Source organism: Trachurus trachurus (assembly GCF_905171665.1).
Source record: "Trachurus trachurus genome assembly, chromosome: 16".
Taxonomy (NCBI): domain Eukaryota; kingdom Metazoa; phylum Chordata; class Actinopteri; order Carangiformes; family Carangidae; genus Trachurus; species Trachurus trachurus.
Window position 1 is genome coordinate 12,352,433 of NC_139902.1, and position 17,798 is coordinate 12,370,230.

Sequence of the window (17,798 nt, forward strand, 5' to 3'; positions counted from 1 at the left end):
AGAGAGGCCATGAAGGTGATAACAGACCAGCTAACAATACAGCCCAGAGTAATGAAAAAGAGGAGAATTTATAGTTGGTGGTATAAGAAGTAGCCTACTCTGATTGAGAATAATTTGTCAAATCCTCCTGTTACCTTCAAACATCCTAACACCTTTTATCCTTGGGGTCAATTTGACTGCAGCAATTTAAACCTCCAGAAAATGATCATTATTAAAATTTGTTACCCAAGTTTATGTGTCAGGAACCTTTTGTCTGTTTGTTTATTACCTTAAAAACAGGTATAAAGTAGATTCGCAAACTTTTTGAGCTAAAGTATCGAAGTAAGTATTCATCATACAGAAAAACTGCACAGTGAGTGCTTTATAGTAAATGATTATACATGATTAGATTTTCAGTAGTTATACTGTACATAAATGTGTAGAGAAAGGGTGTCAAATGTGTGGCCCGCGGGCCAAAACCGGCCCGGCAAGAGGGTCCAATCCGGCCCTCAGGATGAATTTGCCAAGTGTGAAAATTACATAGAAAACAGAAGAGGCATAATATTGTTGAAATTGCACATATTTTTTTTATCAAGAAATAATAATATGTTTTGTAAAATGATAGCTCATTAATGTACTAAAACAAATGGAAAAATTCAGAGTTCTTTTATTTATAGGTTATCATGCTCAGGCCCCTGAACTAAAAAGTTTGACACCCCTGGTGTAGAGTGTGTAGATTTAATTATTTTAGTCCATTGGGGTAATGTCTGTTGTAACTGCTCCTGATCACATAGTTTGTATATAATATGTTCAATACTAATACTAATATACTAACACTAATACTAGTGGTACCAAAATATTGCTTATAGAACTAAGTATTCCATGATGTTTAATCTAATTCTTCTGATAGCCTGGGAAACCATAAACCAAAAGCAGCCTGTTGAGATTATTGTGCAGCATATTACTGGAAAGAAGAACAGACTAGAAGAAAATAGGCCTGATTATCATTATAACTACAAATTATATAGAGATAGGTTTGAAGAAAACCCCTAAGAATGTGACATGAAAATGTAAACAGTCAGACAGTTTCCAGTTAGCCAGCCAAATTTACAGTATGCTCTAATATGAGAAGGATCAGCCAGTAAGAGCAGAGTAAGGGTGATTGACGGGCCTACCAGGCCATGTGGATGGCGTATGCAGTGCGTGTCTCTCGTCCCTCCTGACGGCTGATGTTCTTGGCAGCCTCGACCACCTCCTGTGTGGTCTGGTAGTCCTTCAGAGACCACTCATGGACCGCTACCTCACCATACTGCAGTATACCAACCTAAATGTACACACACACATACACGCACACACGTACACACACACAGAACAAACACACACACACACACACACGCACACACAAACACACAAGCATTTCAACAATGCCACATGTTCATGGTTGTGCTGGCACAGAGCTGTGGAAAGCAACATCTGAGGCGCATGTTTCTGGGGCGGACTATCTCTTTAAGTACCAATCCTGTTCTTAAAGCAAACAGTGCACTTGGGGAATTTTTGAATTCATTCAAAAACCAGAGGTATTTCCTCTTCACCTCACATTGCCCCCCCCCTCCCCATCCTCCTCTTTCAAAACCCAAACCCCCTCTCGCTCCCCTCGTTGTTTGGCTCAGTATAATGTCCCCAGATCCCCCCCTGCCAGCTTCCATTCCTCCTCAACCTCAAGCTAGCTCAGCTCATGTCCCTTTACGTTACTACTGCAATTCATTATGGTCATATTTGCCAAACTGGTTCTTTGTATGTGTCACACACTGTGCATGTTTTGACTCAAGGGACTAGCTTGTCTTAATGTTCTGGGCAACAGCCATGGGACTTCACAGATTTAAGTGTAAACCAAAACTCTAACCCACAAATCTTCCATTACAAATGTATAGGCTGAGCAAATTGCAAGTGTTCATTTGCACTTTTACCTGCATCTGGTCTGAGCTGATGTGGAACTTGCTGAGGATGTTGCTGAGGAAGTTCTGCACCTCGTACCAGGGGTAGATACTGTTGGAGCCGTCCAGCACGATCACGATGTCCATGTATGTGGAGCACCCTACCACATGTGGGAGTTCAAAAATATTTGGTTAGCTAAGGCAGGCCAGTGCAGCTTGTTTCTTTGCTTCAGAGTGTGTGAGTGTGTGTGTGAGCAAATATGTGGTTACTTTGCGCTGTTGGAGCGATGGTCTCTCTTGGTTGTAGGTCATCGCTGACAGAGGCACAGATACCAGTGCTGAACATAGATGTACCACACTCCTGAGACCACAGAGGGGCACATGCCTGCCAAGCCACAAGCACACACACACACACACACACACACACACACACACACACACACACACACACACACACACACACACACACACACACACACACACACACACACACACACACACACACACACACACACACACACACACACACAGCATCTGTTTTACAGGTGAAACAATTACAGGAGCATCAGCATTTATAGTCAATTTGAGCAGTTAACATTTATAAGCATTTGTGTTGCGTTCTCAAGATGTGTAGGTGGTTATTTGGTTGTTATCAAAGGGTTTAAACACATGGACTTGTGTCATCGGGTGACCCAAGTATAAACACAGAAAAAACACTCAAGGAGGGTAGAGAGGAGAGAAAAAAAAGAAAACAAGTCATAAAAGGGAATAAGTCATGGAAAAACTACAATGGTGTGGTTTAGGTCACAGAAGAATGAGGGAGAGGCAGAGAGACTATTGTTGACATGTTGGCAGCCACTGTTGTCATGAGCGGTTTAACAGAGCTGGAACACCAGACCGGTGGAGCAATTTAAATCTGATTGTGCTTAATGTAAGGGGGTGAGAGTGGGGTTGAGGAGGGGGGGGGGTATTACATTTCAAATATTTCTGTCTTCAAAGCATGCCGTTTATTTGGCTTTCATACTAAGAGGAGAGAATATGTAGAGAGTGTGGAGAGAGGAGATAAAAGAGAAACTCACGCACTCAGCTGAGAGACAAAGGAGGTAGACCGAAAGTGGGGTGAAATGGGGGTAGAATAAGAGAAGGAGAAACATCCTGGTTTTGCTCGCCCTGTCATTATGGATGGGTTTCTCCTCAGGAGCACAGACAGGCGAGGGAAGGAAGAAGGGATGGAGAGAAGGAAGGGAGAAAGGGAGGAAGATGGAGAAAAGCAAGAGAGGTGCTATGGCTTTTGGTAGGTCTGTCATTAACAAAGGGCCGGAGACGCATTCCGATCCTGTTATAGACCTGACCGCTGGGGTTAAGACACACACACACACACACACACACACACACACACACACACACACACACACACACACACACACACATTAAAGTCGGCTACGTTGGCTAGCATTCATGAACTGTGCACGACTCCACACCCGAAGTAGCAGCAGAATAAACCTGGCAGACATGAAAACGCACAAGCACGAATGCCTAACACACATATAACTGTATATATGCGTTTATCCATTGACGCAAATGCACACACACATACTACTGTACGCACACACACAGTTCTAGAAGTGTATTCATAAGAAAACCAGAAGCCTCAGAGCTGAAGAAATCAGGGTTGGCGTGCAACAACAAGATGTGTGTCAGAGCTGTGGATTTGAGATGTGAGACTCAGATGTGAATCAGAATAAAGTCACTGGATTTTTTATCATGACTCCCAATGAGCAAAACACCAGCAGTGAGTGCCGACCATAACATCTCCATTACAGGACAGTGGACAGTAGAGTTTACAGGTGGATGTCTTGATGGAGGTGGAGCTTATGTTATATGATTTAAAGAATGCCAAACATTCTGTGGTTCAATTCTCAAACGTGAACATCTGTTTGATATGTTTACCATACATCACTGTGTACTTAATATATTTGGAAATAAATGAAAAACAAAATTTGAAGATGGCACCTCTTGGCGCTGGGAGTTTGGTCGGAGTTTCACTATTTCTCGACTTTTAAATGGACCTGAGGGATCAGTGAACTACACTTTGTGGCATCTGGAGTCAAATAAAAATAGACTAGAAGAAATGATTCACTCTGATTTTGTCAAACAAACAATCTGCTCTCACCACATCCCTTCAGTCTCCCACATAAGTTTCACAATGCCCACGTAGCAGAAATAAATAGCCCTCTTTGCCACTGTTTAGACTCCATACCAGGAAGCCATCAGGTGAGTCCGGAGTGAGGGTCATTCCCAGGTGAGAGTTCCTCAGGTTTTTGGAGACGTTCTGCAGAGCAGTCTCACCTGAGATGGAAGGACAGACCAGATTAGCATGAGGTGACATACTCTTTGTATCTAAACTTGATATACGTAAATGTGTTCTTAGAGAGCTGATTTTATTCAGATGATCTGTTTTCTCACCTAGATTCACTTTCATGCAGTTTGAGTTTCTCTCCTCTCCCACGATGCACTTATACACATCTCCTTTCCTGTTGTTGGGAGGCCCATCCCAGGGAGCGCCAACCAGCATTCTTCAACATAATGACAAAGCCCATTATCGCCAGAACACCATCATGCATCCTCTTTGAGTACACATTATGACAGTTTAATTGTTTCTTTCTTTCTCTCACACAGCCTCACAAACACTTACGACTTCTCTCCATCCATATCATGCTGTAAAACAGAAAAGCCAAACAGAGCGTCCGCTGGCCCGGTGAATATGCGCGGGTGCTTTACATCTATGTTGAAACACTGACAAAACCCTGGAAGACATAACAAAAATATTATTACACAGATAACGCGTTTTACTATGTTAGCTGACATTCCCACAGGTTTTTAAAATCCCACTGCAAACTCTCACTGTGCAGCCAAACGTAGCCACGGACCCCTCTCACCCAGAACTTTGTTGTAAATTCAGATGTAGATGCCAAACTTTTCAAAAACATCAAATATGGCATAATCCAGAGAACATGTACATAAAATGACTCATAGGACATCAATAATATTTCCATTTGTGCAGCATATGCAGAAAACACTGAATCCCGAGTTTGAATATTTCAATCAGTGGAAATAACTATTTGAAGTAAAATAAGTTATTACTGGGTGAAATATATCAATGAGGCGGCACGGTCAAACTGTCAGTGTGGAATTAGATCTTTTTTACATTTATGCAAATGTGGCCAGCAGATGGCTAATTTTGTTTATAACAAAGAATGAAAACAGGGCAACAGCCACCTTTGTCTGAAGATACCAAAATATACCTCAAACATATCTCAGATTAAGATTTTAAATCTTGCTTGTTTGATACATTTAAAAGCCAGAGTGTGAAATTAATATTTCCCAGGGTTTTTCTCGGTCACACTATTCCTTAATAACTTCAAATTTAGTTCCCAGACATGAATGGTATTAATCCTATCATCTCTCTCGTAGGGAAAAAAAAAAAAGAATAACCATATTTCCCCAACATTTCTAATTTTTCCTTGCAAACCAGCAAGAAAATTGTAAAACATTACTTAAAAACATGCAAAACATGGGTCTGTAAATTGTCCACAACAAGTTATATTTACAGTGAAGCGTCAGATTATCATTTTCTCTTTTGGCCTTGGAGAGTGGGCTGGGAGAGAAAAGGGGGGTGGGGGGTGAAAATATGGATAAACAGAGTGACCAAAGGCAACTCTGAGGAAAAAGGGAGTTCAGTCTGAGGGGAAAGAGGGAGAGAAGAGAAGAGGCAAAGCAGAGAAGGGTGTGGGTTAGAAAAACTATGGAGTATAGTAAGACCCCTGTTATGACACACAAGCCTGCCCTTCATGCATAGTGAGAGAGAGGTGAGGGAGACAGAAGACACGGAGAGCAGCAAGATGGTTGTGAGACAGTTCACTGACTTGTGGACATTTAGGTGTAAAATGATGCATGAAAACTAGTTCTAACTGTCAAACAATTTATTTTTTCACAGTCTGAAGGGAAATACTAAATACCAGGGACATGAATGTACAATCAATCAAATGCTTCCTGTTAGGAATATCAGAATCTTGCAGTCATCTTGCCTTTTGAGGTTGTTCCTAGTTTCATTATATGAACTCAATCAGTCTGTCACGTTATTCTAAAAAAAAAAAAAAAAAAACTGACTGGTAGGGGGAGACCGGGGACAGTAGCAACAGGGGATGGTTGCAACATGTCATTTTTCTCCAATCATGAACAAGCTAGAGTGATGATACTCACACTACACATGCTTAGTTGGATTCCCCCCCTTGCAGAGAAAAATCAGTTGAATTCAAAAGATGCTCCAGGTTTTATTGCAAAAAAAAACGTTTTTGAGGTATGAAAGTATTTTTTTCTTGAGTTTTGTTTTTGTTAAAACTGTCACTCTTTTTGTGATTCTGCTCAAACTTATGTTGACATGTTAACTTTAAGGTGATATGATTAGCATGTATCAAGAGCACTTTGTTTAGCTAGCACATGGGGTTTAATCATGGCTGACCGGACGGGGACAGTTGCAACAGTCCCCGTGCAATAGGCTATATGATATATAAAAACAGACCACAAAACAGTATTTTGACATGATTTTTTTTTTTACTGTTGTATTGCTAATATTAAAATGATGAGAGAATAAATGACAATGGCAATATAAAAGTTATTCCCTCACAAATTATTCCATTCATCCTATATACTGAAAGTCTTTTTTTTTTCAATTTCAGTAATTCCTCCTCATCTAGACAAATCTATACTGTAATTGCCATCTGATCAAAGCTGATGAATAAATAACACTATAGAACTTACATTTTTGATAATAATCCTTTTACTAGACATGAAATATATTGTATTTCTAACATGTTGCAACTGTCCCCGGGCCCGGGGTCAGTTGCAACATCTGACTCCTTACACTCAAATGCAAATTGTGAAGAATGTGGATTCTGTAATCATCTATTAATTGTGTTGACTATTAACAGACAAATGTAAGTTTATTGTATAAACATTTGGTTTGTCTAATCCAAACCGTCTCTGAGTAAGAGAGCCAAATGCAAAAAGTGTTGCAACTGTCCCCGGTCTCCCCTAAATATGAAGCCACAGCCAGCAGTTACTTTATATCAACTGGCTTAGAATAAAGACTGGTGACATTGGGGAAACAGCTCATATGTCTTTGCTCAAAAGTAACACAATCAACCTACCAGCACCTTAAAATCTCACTAACAGGTAAATATCATTAGTTTAACTATCACAGTTTGAGACAGACCATTGGCTTCAGGTACTGTCAAAGGGTAAATTTTCCAAAATGTCAAACTATCCATAGCTCCCTCTATCACCCTTTACCTTCTGCTATATTCTTGTTACTGTTAATTCAGCAAAGTCTTAATATAAATGTAATATTTGGGGGGTTGTTCTTCAAGCTGATAGAACATTCAAGCACTAGTAGCCTACCTAAGAAAAGAGGAGCCTTTTTGGCCAAACTTGACTATAAAAACATTTCTTATAAATGGACAGTTCCTTCCACCTCTGTCAGTCTGAGACACTCCATGACGTTCTCTACAGTAAGTATTTAACTATCTGTGTGTATCTACTGCGTGTCATTTGTAGCCATGAAAAGCAGGGTGTGTTTCGTTAGAAGGAATTTCTAAATAAATTTGACTGTACATGTAATTTTGCAGCATCAAGGGGTACAGTAACTCCCCCACTGTACACAACTCAGTTATTCAACTGGAGAAAAGTAGTCCAGGACCAGAACATTGCTGCTGTGGTTATACATCATTTTCGAAACACACTTGTATACAGATACTTTCCCACAAATACACACCGACACACACAGACAGTTACCTCAGCCAGGCCAATCAGAGGGGGGATTCCACTTGGTTTTTGAGCGAGAAACTGGATACGTTCACCGTTTCTCTTCCATCTCCTGCATGCACATGCTGTAATTTCTTCAACTTGTTCTTTCACTTTCTCATTCTTACAGATGTTTTTCTTGTAATGTCATTACATTTTCGGTCTGCTCTTTATTGTTCGCAGATTTACTCACTGGACATCTAAAACTACAAGGATGTGGGTTTTTGGCTATGCTCGTATGGCTTTAAGGATGGCAACGTTGGGGCCTCAGTTAGTCTTGATTGAAACATCTCAACATCTATTACATTGATTGCTATGAAATTTTGTATAAGCTTAATCGTGTTCATTTCCTAGATAATGAAGCCTAAAACGCTGGAGATGCCCTGACCTCTCGTCTAGCACCACAATGGGGTTCATAGCTTTGTGGTTTTGACTTAAAGGTGAAGTAAGCCATTATAATCTTCTTCTTTTTTTTATCAAGTAAAGTTAATATCTCATCACGGTTTGTTAGCTGTGTGTGTGTGTACTAAATAAAAAAAATTAGAGGCTCTTGTTGTGTGTGAGGGAAAGACAGGGGCAGAGGGGGGAGAGGTAAATCTGCCACTTGCGAACAGATACTGCTAATTAAAGAATGGGAAAGGAGAGGTAGCATTCAACACTTGTGCCAGTGCTCATGCATGTTGAGTTTTTAGGGGGATTGCGGTTGAGAAACATTTAGAAAGAAGCTCCCAGAAGACATTTTTACCAGTGGCAGCATGACAGCATATAACAACATAATTTGCATTGTCAAGATGAGGAGAGGGCCAAGAAACAGCCAAAGTTGAGAGGGTCAAATTGAAAATGAAGTGCTATGATCAGACAAGCGTAACAACATTTGTAACACTGGTGAAGCTCTCAGTCAGTGAGGACTCCATGGTGGTCAGACAGGCCATAAGAAATTCAGACTTGGACTCATCTGCTGTGACTGGCCCACACTCCAAATGAAAGAGACTGACTGGACTGGTTAAAACTTTACGGATGTTTTAACAGCAAACTGATGTGGTGCCGCATTTGATACCAGCCCAACCAACTGGTATTTGTCCCAGTGGTCGTGATGGTCACGACCTCAAACAGGTGAAAGTCAAAAGGTTGCTGTTGAGTTTGAATGGCAACAGTCTTAATCCAGCACTGCTTAGGCCTACTGTTTTCTCTACCTTTTTTAATGTCTCATCAACTTTGCCATGGTTTGCCATGAACTTTGGTCCTCTTCAAGTTAAACTGTAATAACTTTGGTAACTTTCATTTAACGCCACCATTGGGTCAAAGTTCAAATCCTTTGAACTATATATCTACAAAACAAAAAATATTTCTACCATCCCACTGTAGCCTAAAGCTCAGTTTAATGCCAAACTAAAATGGTGACCTTGCATCCGCTAAGTATCAGGATGGTAAAGTGCCAACATTCGCATTTTGCACCTCTGTGCCTAAAAACAGCCTCACAGAGTTGCTACTGCAGCTGTAATCTCAGTCTTGTTTCCGTTCATTTTCTAGATGTGTGTGAGCTTCCAATATTTCAACGTCCAAACCCCCAGTGACTTTGAGATTCAGCCATCTCCCTGATTCTACACAGATGTTTAATACACTCCACCAATGGGAATATGCGTAGGCAAGGATACAGTAATTCCTTAACACTAAATCTCTCGTTTTCATGGCTTGAATAAATAAAAAAATCTCTATCCAAAGTCCCTGTATCACGTTATTCCGTCTCATTCTACCACCACCCTTTTTACACGCAGCTTTGTGAAACTTTTCTGTCTTTTCTTGTGGCTACATCACCCACCGTCCCCCGTTCCAAATTTCTCTCCACAACAAACCAGGCCTCTGATAACAACCTCTGCTACTGATTTTCTCCTTCATCCCACTGGTTCACTCATTCTCTCATAAACCATAAATTGCTCTCTCTTTTTTACCCTCTCTCCTATAACACACACAGACACACACTGTAACTCTACCACAAGGCCCCCCTCTCTCTTGCCAACCCCTCAGACTCCCACTAAACAGTACCATCATTCCCTGTTTTCCCTGTCCTGTCCTCCCTCCCTCTGGTTTCATTTTCATTGGGGTTTATATATGACACTGTACCGCAGGCTGTCTGACCACCCATCGCCATGACAACTGGCGGCAAACATTTATCAGGCCAAACTGAGTCCAGATTCTCGCAACCACACATTCAGCTCTGGGCACAACTTCTCAAACGTGTATGGTTGTGGCTATATATAAATGTGAGTGTACATGTTTAGGAAAAGAACAGAAACTATAGTATAGAGGGATGCAAAGACGTTGATGTATAATGTTTTAATTAGACTGAGATATTGAAGTCCCTAATGCCTCCTCTGTGAAAGGTCCAGCAGTATAGATGTCTGCTTGTTTGTCTGTTTCTATCATCTTCATTCAACTAATAATGTTTCCCATGCAAGCCCCCCACCCCCCACTCTTCACCTCCTCTCACTCTTTCACAGATTTTCTCTCCATTATCCCAAATGTGTTCTGTTCTCATCTCTGTCACCCTCTCGTGGGGAATGGGGGTGGAAGAAGAGGAAGAGGGGGAGTATAGGAATGGAAGTCAGCAAATGATAGCAGAGTAAAAAAACACAAGGAGATAGCTGGGGGAGAATAATAGCTAGAATTTATGAATGGCCGCTGTACTGTAAATGGAGCTAAACACACACAAGCACATACACACCTGTGTTCGACATATCAGTAAAGCATAACAACGTGTAACAGACATGGGATGCCTGCTGCCCACATCAGGGGAGCTCTGCTAAAACCATTAACATTACACACATACTCCCCTCGAATACATGCTGCTGTGTATGACACATGCACAAGCTAAAAACATCACACACATGCAAGAGCACACACATACACATGCACACACACAGACAGAGACTACAATCACATAAACTAAAGCACAAATTAAGGCATAGGTTAGGTGGTTAAATTGCCCTGTACATGCTTGATTTAAACAGCTAATGGAGGGTAATGTGTAAAACCATACCACAGGGAACATTCGGCTGCTTCAATGCTATATGCATTCCTTCTTAATTACTCAACTTCTGAATAAGAGGCACCTTACAAAGAGCAAAAAAAACCATAGCCTCACGGATTAGCAGGCCTTTTAGGCTAAGGTTCAAATTTGGCACAAATGCCAACAATCTATAGATCAACTTCAGACACTTTGTGTGCGATTCCTGGCAGATATGAACTTAACATGCCTTGTACAACATATCACTCTGTTGATCTAATTTTGCTTAATGGCTGCATGCTGTAATGCAGCAGTCCAACCACGGCTTATCGGCTGCATAACCATTCAGTTTAGGTAGACAACAATGGTCTTTTTCTTCAGTTTCTTCCTGGTGAGCAGGAATGGCTCAATGAGGTGTGTGGGGCCAGTCTGCCACAGCGAACATGAGTAGTGGAGGGGAACTGATGTTCACGTTTCATGGAGAAAAGACGCAGGGCAGGGACGCCTTATTAAGGGCACGTTAGACATCAAGTCCAAGAAATGCAAATGGGTGATATGACCTGTGAGGTCCTCTTACACAGCTGCCAGGGTTAGAAGGTGTCAGCTGAAAGCGGAGATGAACCAGTAACCTTTTGGCAGAGGATACATGCAAATACCTCTGATGGCTCCAGACATCTCCTGGTAGCTGAAGGCCTCCAAAGAGAATGAAATACTTCCTCAGCATGGACATCGCTGATTGATTTACTAAAGGATGAGACTCTGAACGGGGAACCATCACTTTGCTGGATTCATGCGTAACTTCCTATACGTTTGATCTGTCTGGCAAATAGAGTGAGGCCATATGTTTTAATGCGCTTGCCTTTCTGCTCTATTGCACAGTCATGTTAGGAATGTCTTCAAGGTCAGTCATTTACTGTCACAAAGAACAAAGCTCTTTGGGAATTGGGGAGGCACGTGTGACGCTGTTATTCACATATGTTGTCTGTTAAAGACGAAAAGTTGTGGAGGTTAATGACCATATCATCCAGTTGGACAGCACTAGAGGAGAGGAGAGCAACTGGACAGGGAACAAGCATCAATCATGGGCAAGAGTTCGACTTTTCATAGAGTTTAAGCAACTGTAAGAGTAGTGACTTAAGTATTTGCCTACCTGTTCAGACTCAAATTACTTTAAAAAAAAATATATGGAAAAAAAAATCATAAACGCCACTGAAATAATGGAATGAAAAGTAGTTCTTACCTTTGAAAAGGAGGATGAACCCCAGGCACAACAGGTATTTACGCCACTCCATTTATGAAACAGAATGAAAGCAGTGTCTACTATTTTCTTCCTTTTCCGTCTGTTTACAAAGTGGTCTCCCCTGAGCTGGTGGAAATGCAGTACATTGGCGTCCACCACCACCACACGCACACACACATACACACAAACACACGCGCACGCACGCACGCACACACGCACACACACACACTTAGAAACGCATAGACACGCGCGCTCTTTCAGCCCTCTCTTTCCCCCAGAGATGCGTAAAATCCAGTCAAACGGTGCTGCAGTGGCATGTCTGCTGTGCGTGCGTGAGGCTCACTTCAGGACTGGTCCGTAAAACAGAAACAGGTTGTCAAAATAAAATAAAACTATTCCAGGGTTATTGTTGTCCGTGATTTTTTGGCGTTTACGGTTAAAGTTCCCGAGTGGCACCGCGCCGGGCAGGTAGGTAACCGTGGTTCCCAGAGATTGGCTTAAAAAACAAAGCAAAAAAACTTAATTGACATTTCAGTGACCCATGTTTTTGGGCGTGAAAATCATTGTACCTGCCCCATCAAAGAAGAGGCCACAGTTCAGAGTCATTAAACCATTACTAACGCGCAACACCTTCCCAAACAGTCCGTCAGCAGCGCGCCTTATCCCCTGGACTCCGGTGCGCGTCTTTGAAGATCAAACTCTCCCGTGGACACAAACTCCGTCCAGCAAGCCAAAAAAAAATTAAGGTGAGTTTCTGTGCGCAGTTCCTCTTATAACGTATAATCCGTGATCCTGTGTAATGGCTTTCACATATTAACTCCAAACCACCTCTCGCCCGTGCGTCCCTGACGATGTAAATATGTGCCTCCAGTAACGGATTTCTCTCACTTTGAAATGAAAGAGCGCATTTATCCTCAGAGCTCCCCTCCCCTCCCTCCCTCCTTCCCTCCAGCCGTCCTCCTCCATCAACCAGACTTCTCTCTGAGCAACTGGTTCACATTGACAAAACCTCAAACCCACATCTCTCTCCATTTCTCTCTCTTTCTTTTTCAAACTCGAGTTTTCTCTTTCCAAGTTCTTGACAACAATCCATGTCTGATTTCAGTTCACCTACACAACTGCCCTCAATTAAACAGTCCAAAAAGACAGAGAAATAAATACTTGCTACAACATGGCAACTTTGTTCATTTTCATTAAGAGGTGTCAAAATACTTTTAAATTTGTCAAATAAAGAAAAAGAGTAAAGGCTTTAATGCTTGATCCAGATGGCTCCGTTATATGTTGGTTGATGATGGTATTATGTCCACTGAGTTGTGAAACACAGGTGGAAACATGATTGTCACTTGCTAAAAGAGAGCAATCGTTAATATGATACAATCCAGCTGTGATAAAAGTCAAACGCGTGATGTAAAGAAAATGTTTGAACCAGTGAATGATGAATGATGCCCTGATGCTGAGATTCAGGTAGGCTAAGTAAAACACTTTACTCACAAGTTTAATGTCAATACAGGAGGATAACTTTCTGTCTTTTTCTGTGTAAAACAGTTGTTTGAGGTAAATGTTACTTTTACACTGAGAGTGGTGTGCTCAGATTATTTAAACGTGATGAGAGGTCACTGTATGGTTGACCAGCAAGAATAAGATAAACACAAATGGGAGATTTTGGAGCAGTCTCTTAGAAAGTCCTGTCAACATATTAATTGTGAACATATATATGCCTATTGTGATATTTCATTATCAAAATTGATAGAGGAATAAATGCTATGATGTGCAACATAAGAAGCATTAGACTATTCAACATCATTGTGATAAATGGAGAATGAGTTTCCCTGGCTTCATCTGTGATGCTTACTGTCTATTCTTGTAAAGCTCTTGGGCGCCACTCTCAGGCCTCATGTGTTACTCCTCCACAAAGACACACATTATAGCCTACTACAAGGGAGTGATTATGGTCAGTTGCTTCAGTGATGCTATTTTTGCTGGACCATAATTTTAAATTCACTGAGACAGTAAAACTACATTTTAGAGGAGCATTAAAAACATCCAGTCATCAGTGAGGTGAAATCAGCTTGATGTCACAACATGACGTAGCCTACATAATAGGCTAATAAAGTCATAATACCCAATGTTAAAAGGTGTGAACTCGATGTAAGTTGTTTTGCATTAAAATAGGCTATACTTTTAAGCTATTTTTGTTTTGTTTTTTTAATCTCACTTTAATTATCATGCAAGTCAGCATGTAACCAATGGAAAATTACATTATCCATGCTAAACCCTGGGCCTAAAGGCTACTCCGCATAAACCAGAAACGTTTTGGCTGTTTTCATGTTGACAAGACGAATACAACCGTGGCACAGCTAAATTGCTGTCGCAAATTAAACTTCTATCCACCGGTGGCAGTAGGCTAGCTACACACATCAGCACATTAACGAGGAAGAAAGTGTACGCCATCTTGGATTTAACGCAGGAAAAACATCTTTCCTTCAGTCGAAGTTTAACCCACCTCATGTCGACTTTCCCTCACCCGTTCAGTCACCAAGAATACAGACTTACTTTCGGCGGACCACAAGTTGCAAATTATTTCAAACAAATTAATACCTAAACTGACAGAAATGCCTAGTTTCGTTGAGATCCACCATCGGATGTTGGCTAGCAGGGTCGGCTAGTAACGTTAGCACCAGGTGAGTGACAGGTGGACAAGGTTGAACATTTTATGACATTTTATTTGTGATGTGATATCATAAGTACGGAAGCGCATTGCATTCACTTGATAAAATAAAATTTAGACACCTTATCTCGTAATTACGAGATCTTTTCTCGTAATTACGAGATCCTGATGTCGTAATTACGAGATCTTTTCTCGTAATTATGAGATCCTGATCTCGTAATTATGAGATAAAGAAAAAGGAATGTCTATAAGTCCGTTCTTGTCTCGACCAGAATTAACCGTCCGTGGTAGTACAGTGGATAGAGCAGTTACCTCTCACACGGGAGACTGAGGATCGAGTCCCGTGGTGGGGTTAATCATTTGCATGATGTTTTTTAATTCGGAATTAATTATTCTGAATTAAATAGTTTGGAATCAAAATATTCTCCTTCGAGTTTACATGGAAATAATAATTCAGAATTGGGGTTAACATGGAAAACACATTAAATCGCCTTTATTTCATTCTGCTTAACGTCTGGGGGTCGGGAAGCGTTCTGATTGGACAGGGGGTACACGTGTTACGTATTTACGTCTACCGGAAGAAAACAAACTCCATTCTCAGTGTGTGAAGTGAACTGAGCTGCAGCCGCTCCGCTCCTGAACGTAACAACTTAGAAGCAGAAAGTTTCTCCTCTTAACTGCCAGGATGGCCTTCCCTGGGTGGGGAAGGCGAAGCTCACTGATCGCCTCCCCCGCCTGGCCGCCCCCAGCGGCGGCGGCGGCGGCGGCGGGCTCACACACCCTCACTGCCAGGATCGCCTTCCCCGGGTGTGAGCCCGGCCGCCGCCGCTGCTCCGGCGGTGATCCTGGCAGTGAGCTTCGCCTTCCCGTCCGGAGCAGCAGCAGCAGCAGCAGCGGCGGCCGGGCACCGGGGTCTGTGAAGCAGGTTCATGAAGCCTGGTTGTCCCGACATGACTCAACTCACAACACTGTAACGTTATGTTGTGTGTCTTGTAGCCGAAAAGTAGGCTACAAGACACACAACATAACGTTACAGCTGCAGTGTTGTGAGTGAGTCATGTCGGGACAACCAGGCTTCATGAACCCGCTCCACAGACCCCGGTGCCTGGCCGCCGCCGCCGCCGCCGCCACTAGAGCAGCGGCGGCGGCGGCGGCCAGGCACCGGGGTCTTTTATACAGTCTGGTGTGTATGAACGGCACAATCGGTTAACGTGGGCCGGTGTGTCCCCCGCCGGCTAATAATGTAGGCTACAGTGACCTAATATACAAAACAAGAACGATATGCCCCACCAAGGATTCGATCCTCAGTCTCCTGCATAGTTAGCAATTGCTCTAACCACTGCACCACCGTAGCATTCATTTATTGAGACAACAAGAGCGGATTTAGGCCTATAGACATTTCCTTTTTCTTTATCTCATAATTACGAGATCTTTTCTCGTAATTACGACATCAGGATCTCATAATTACGAGATCAGGATCTCGTAATTACGACATCAGGATCTCGTAATTACGAGAAAAGATCTCGTAATTACGAGATAAGGTGTCTAAATTTTATTTTATCAAGTGAATGCAATGCGCTTCCGTACATAAGGCCCACCAAACGAGGGCAAATTATTAGGCTATTTGAGTTAAGTAGCCTATTTTGGACTTACATTTCTCCGGCCACTGGAATAGAGACTTGTTGCTGCATCTTGTCGCTGCTGGATGAACGATACTGTTTGTTGTTTGTTCTTCTGATCCCTAGTGGCCATAAGATATTAAAGCAGCAGCTACCAACTGTTCCTTCAAACTTTGATCAGACGCATTGATTTTCCCGGTTAAGGAAATACAGATAGTCGCAGGCTTTTCCCCATACTTCAGTGCTCCCACCGAAAAAATAATGCCTACAATAACTTGGCAGGATGTGCGCCCAGGTACAAAGTAGGTAGCCTATAGCTATATGAATATACAGTAGGCCACTGTAGCTGACCTTGAGTGAGGATTTATGAGTAGGCCTATGCCATTGGTGATTCTGTGATGAAATGCCTTGGTTTATATGGCAAAACAAAGTTGTGATGTAGGTCTAGTTTACTCAGTGGGCTGTTAGTGCCACCTCTGGCATAACCCACCATTACAGTTAGTTGATATGATCTGTAAGTGGGATCAACCTTGACACAAAGGCACAAAAGTGTCTCCTAGATGTGGACATATTCCTTTAAGAAAATCATGACAAAGGTAGTGTAGTCCAGGGGCAGGGGTTCTCAACTAGTCTCACTCTGGGCTCCACATTTTCCCATGGTCATTCAGTCGCGAATCATTTTTTTTTAAAGCATTTAAAAACTCATTTTGCTCTTTATTGAGCAAAGTGCATTTCAGAGCACATGAATGAAACTGAGGAGGACCATGACAACTGTGTACGGAAGTTAATAAAAAAATATCAAACTGCACAAAATGGAGACCAACAAAATGATATATTTGACTTCTAATGCATCTCTGCATTCAGAGCATATTCACAAAAGTGAATAAATATCAAATTGCACAAAATAAAGACCCACAAAACAAAACAAGGTATTTTCACTGCATTCAGGCCACATTAATAAGAAACTGATATCTTTGCATTCAGAGCAAATGGAGCAGATACGGTAATAAGAAACTGAGGAGGACCATTACAACTGCATGTGTTCACGTGTCTCGTATGCCTTTCAAAATAAGTTATTTTTCAAAATAAAAGACATGGCCAACATCAGATGTGCATTAAATATTATTTACTTTTTTGACCAGCTGTCCGCGACCCATCCAGAACGGGTCCGCGACCCACTTTTGGGTCCCGACCCACCAGTTGAGAACCACTGGTGTAGTCCACCTTACTGCAGGGCTCATATGTCCTCAAATTTGTTACTGAACAAATGGGCAAAATGCAGATCCCCAAGGGCCCAAAAAGCCACACGTTTACCCCTTATTTTGCTACATGATCCTTTCTGATACAGATATGAATTCCTTGTCATTTGTAGCCTACAAGTCAAGAATTACAATAATGTGAAGGTTAGGGCCCCTTAATCCTGTTCAAATTGTGCTTCTATCTGAATACAGGAATGTGGGAATGGATCTGTATTTAGGGAAACGATCAAGTG

At 41.8% G+C, this 17,798-nt stretch overlaps 1 protein-coding gene across 1 annotated transcript in view; it reads right to left on the reverse strand.

Moving 5' to 3' along the window:
- itga10 (integrin, alpha 10) overlaps positions 1-12,071 on the reverse strand; it is a gene marked incomplete at its 5' end in the record, with an annotated part of 28,254 nt that extends 16,183 nt beyond the window's left edge. The window contains 7 exons of the mRNA XM_083989152.1: positions 1,155-1,303; positions 1,947-2,074; positions 2,184-2,298; positions 4,174-4,262; positions 4,380-4,489; positions 4,609-4,720; positions 12,020-12,071. Of these exons, the coding sequence (XP_083845278.1) occupies positions 1,155-1,303; positions 1,947-2,074; positions 2,184-2,298; positions 4,174-4,262; positions 4,380-4,489; positions 4,609-4,720; positions 12,020-12,071 (755 nt within the window). The remainder of the gene's footprint in view (positions 1-1,154; positions 1,304-1,946; positions 2,075-2,183; positions 2,299-4,173; positions 4,263-4,379; positions 4,490-4,608; positions 4,721-12,019) is intronic.
- Positions 12,072-17,798: the final 5,727 nt, after the last annotated feature.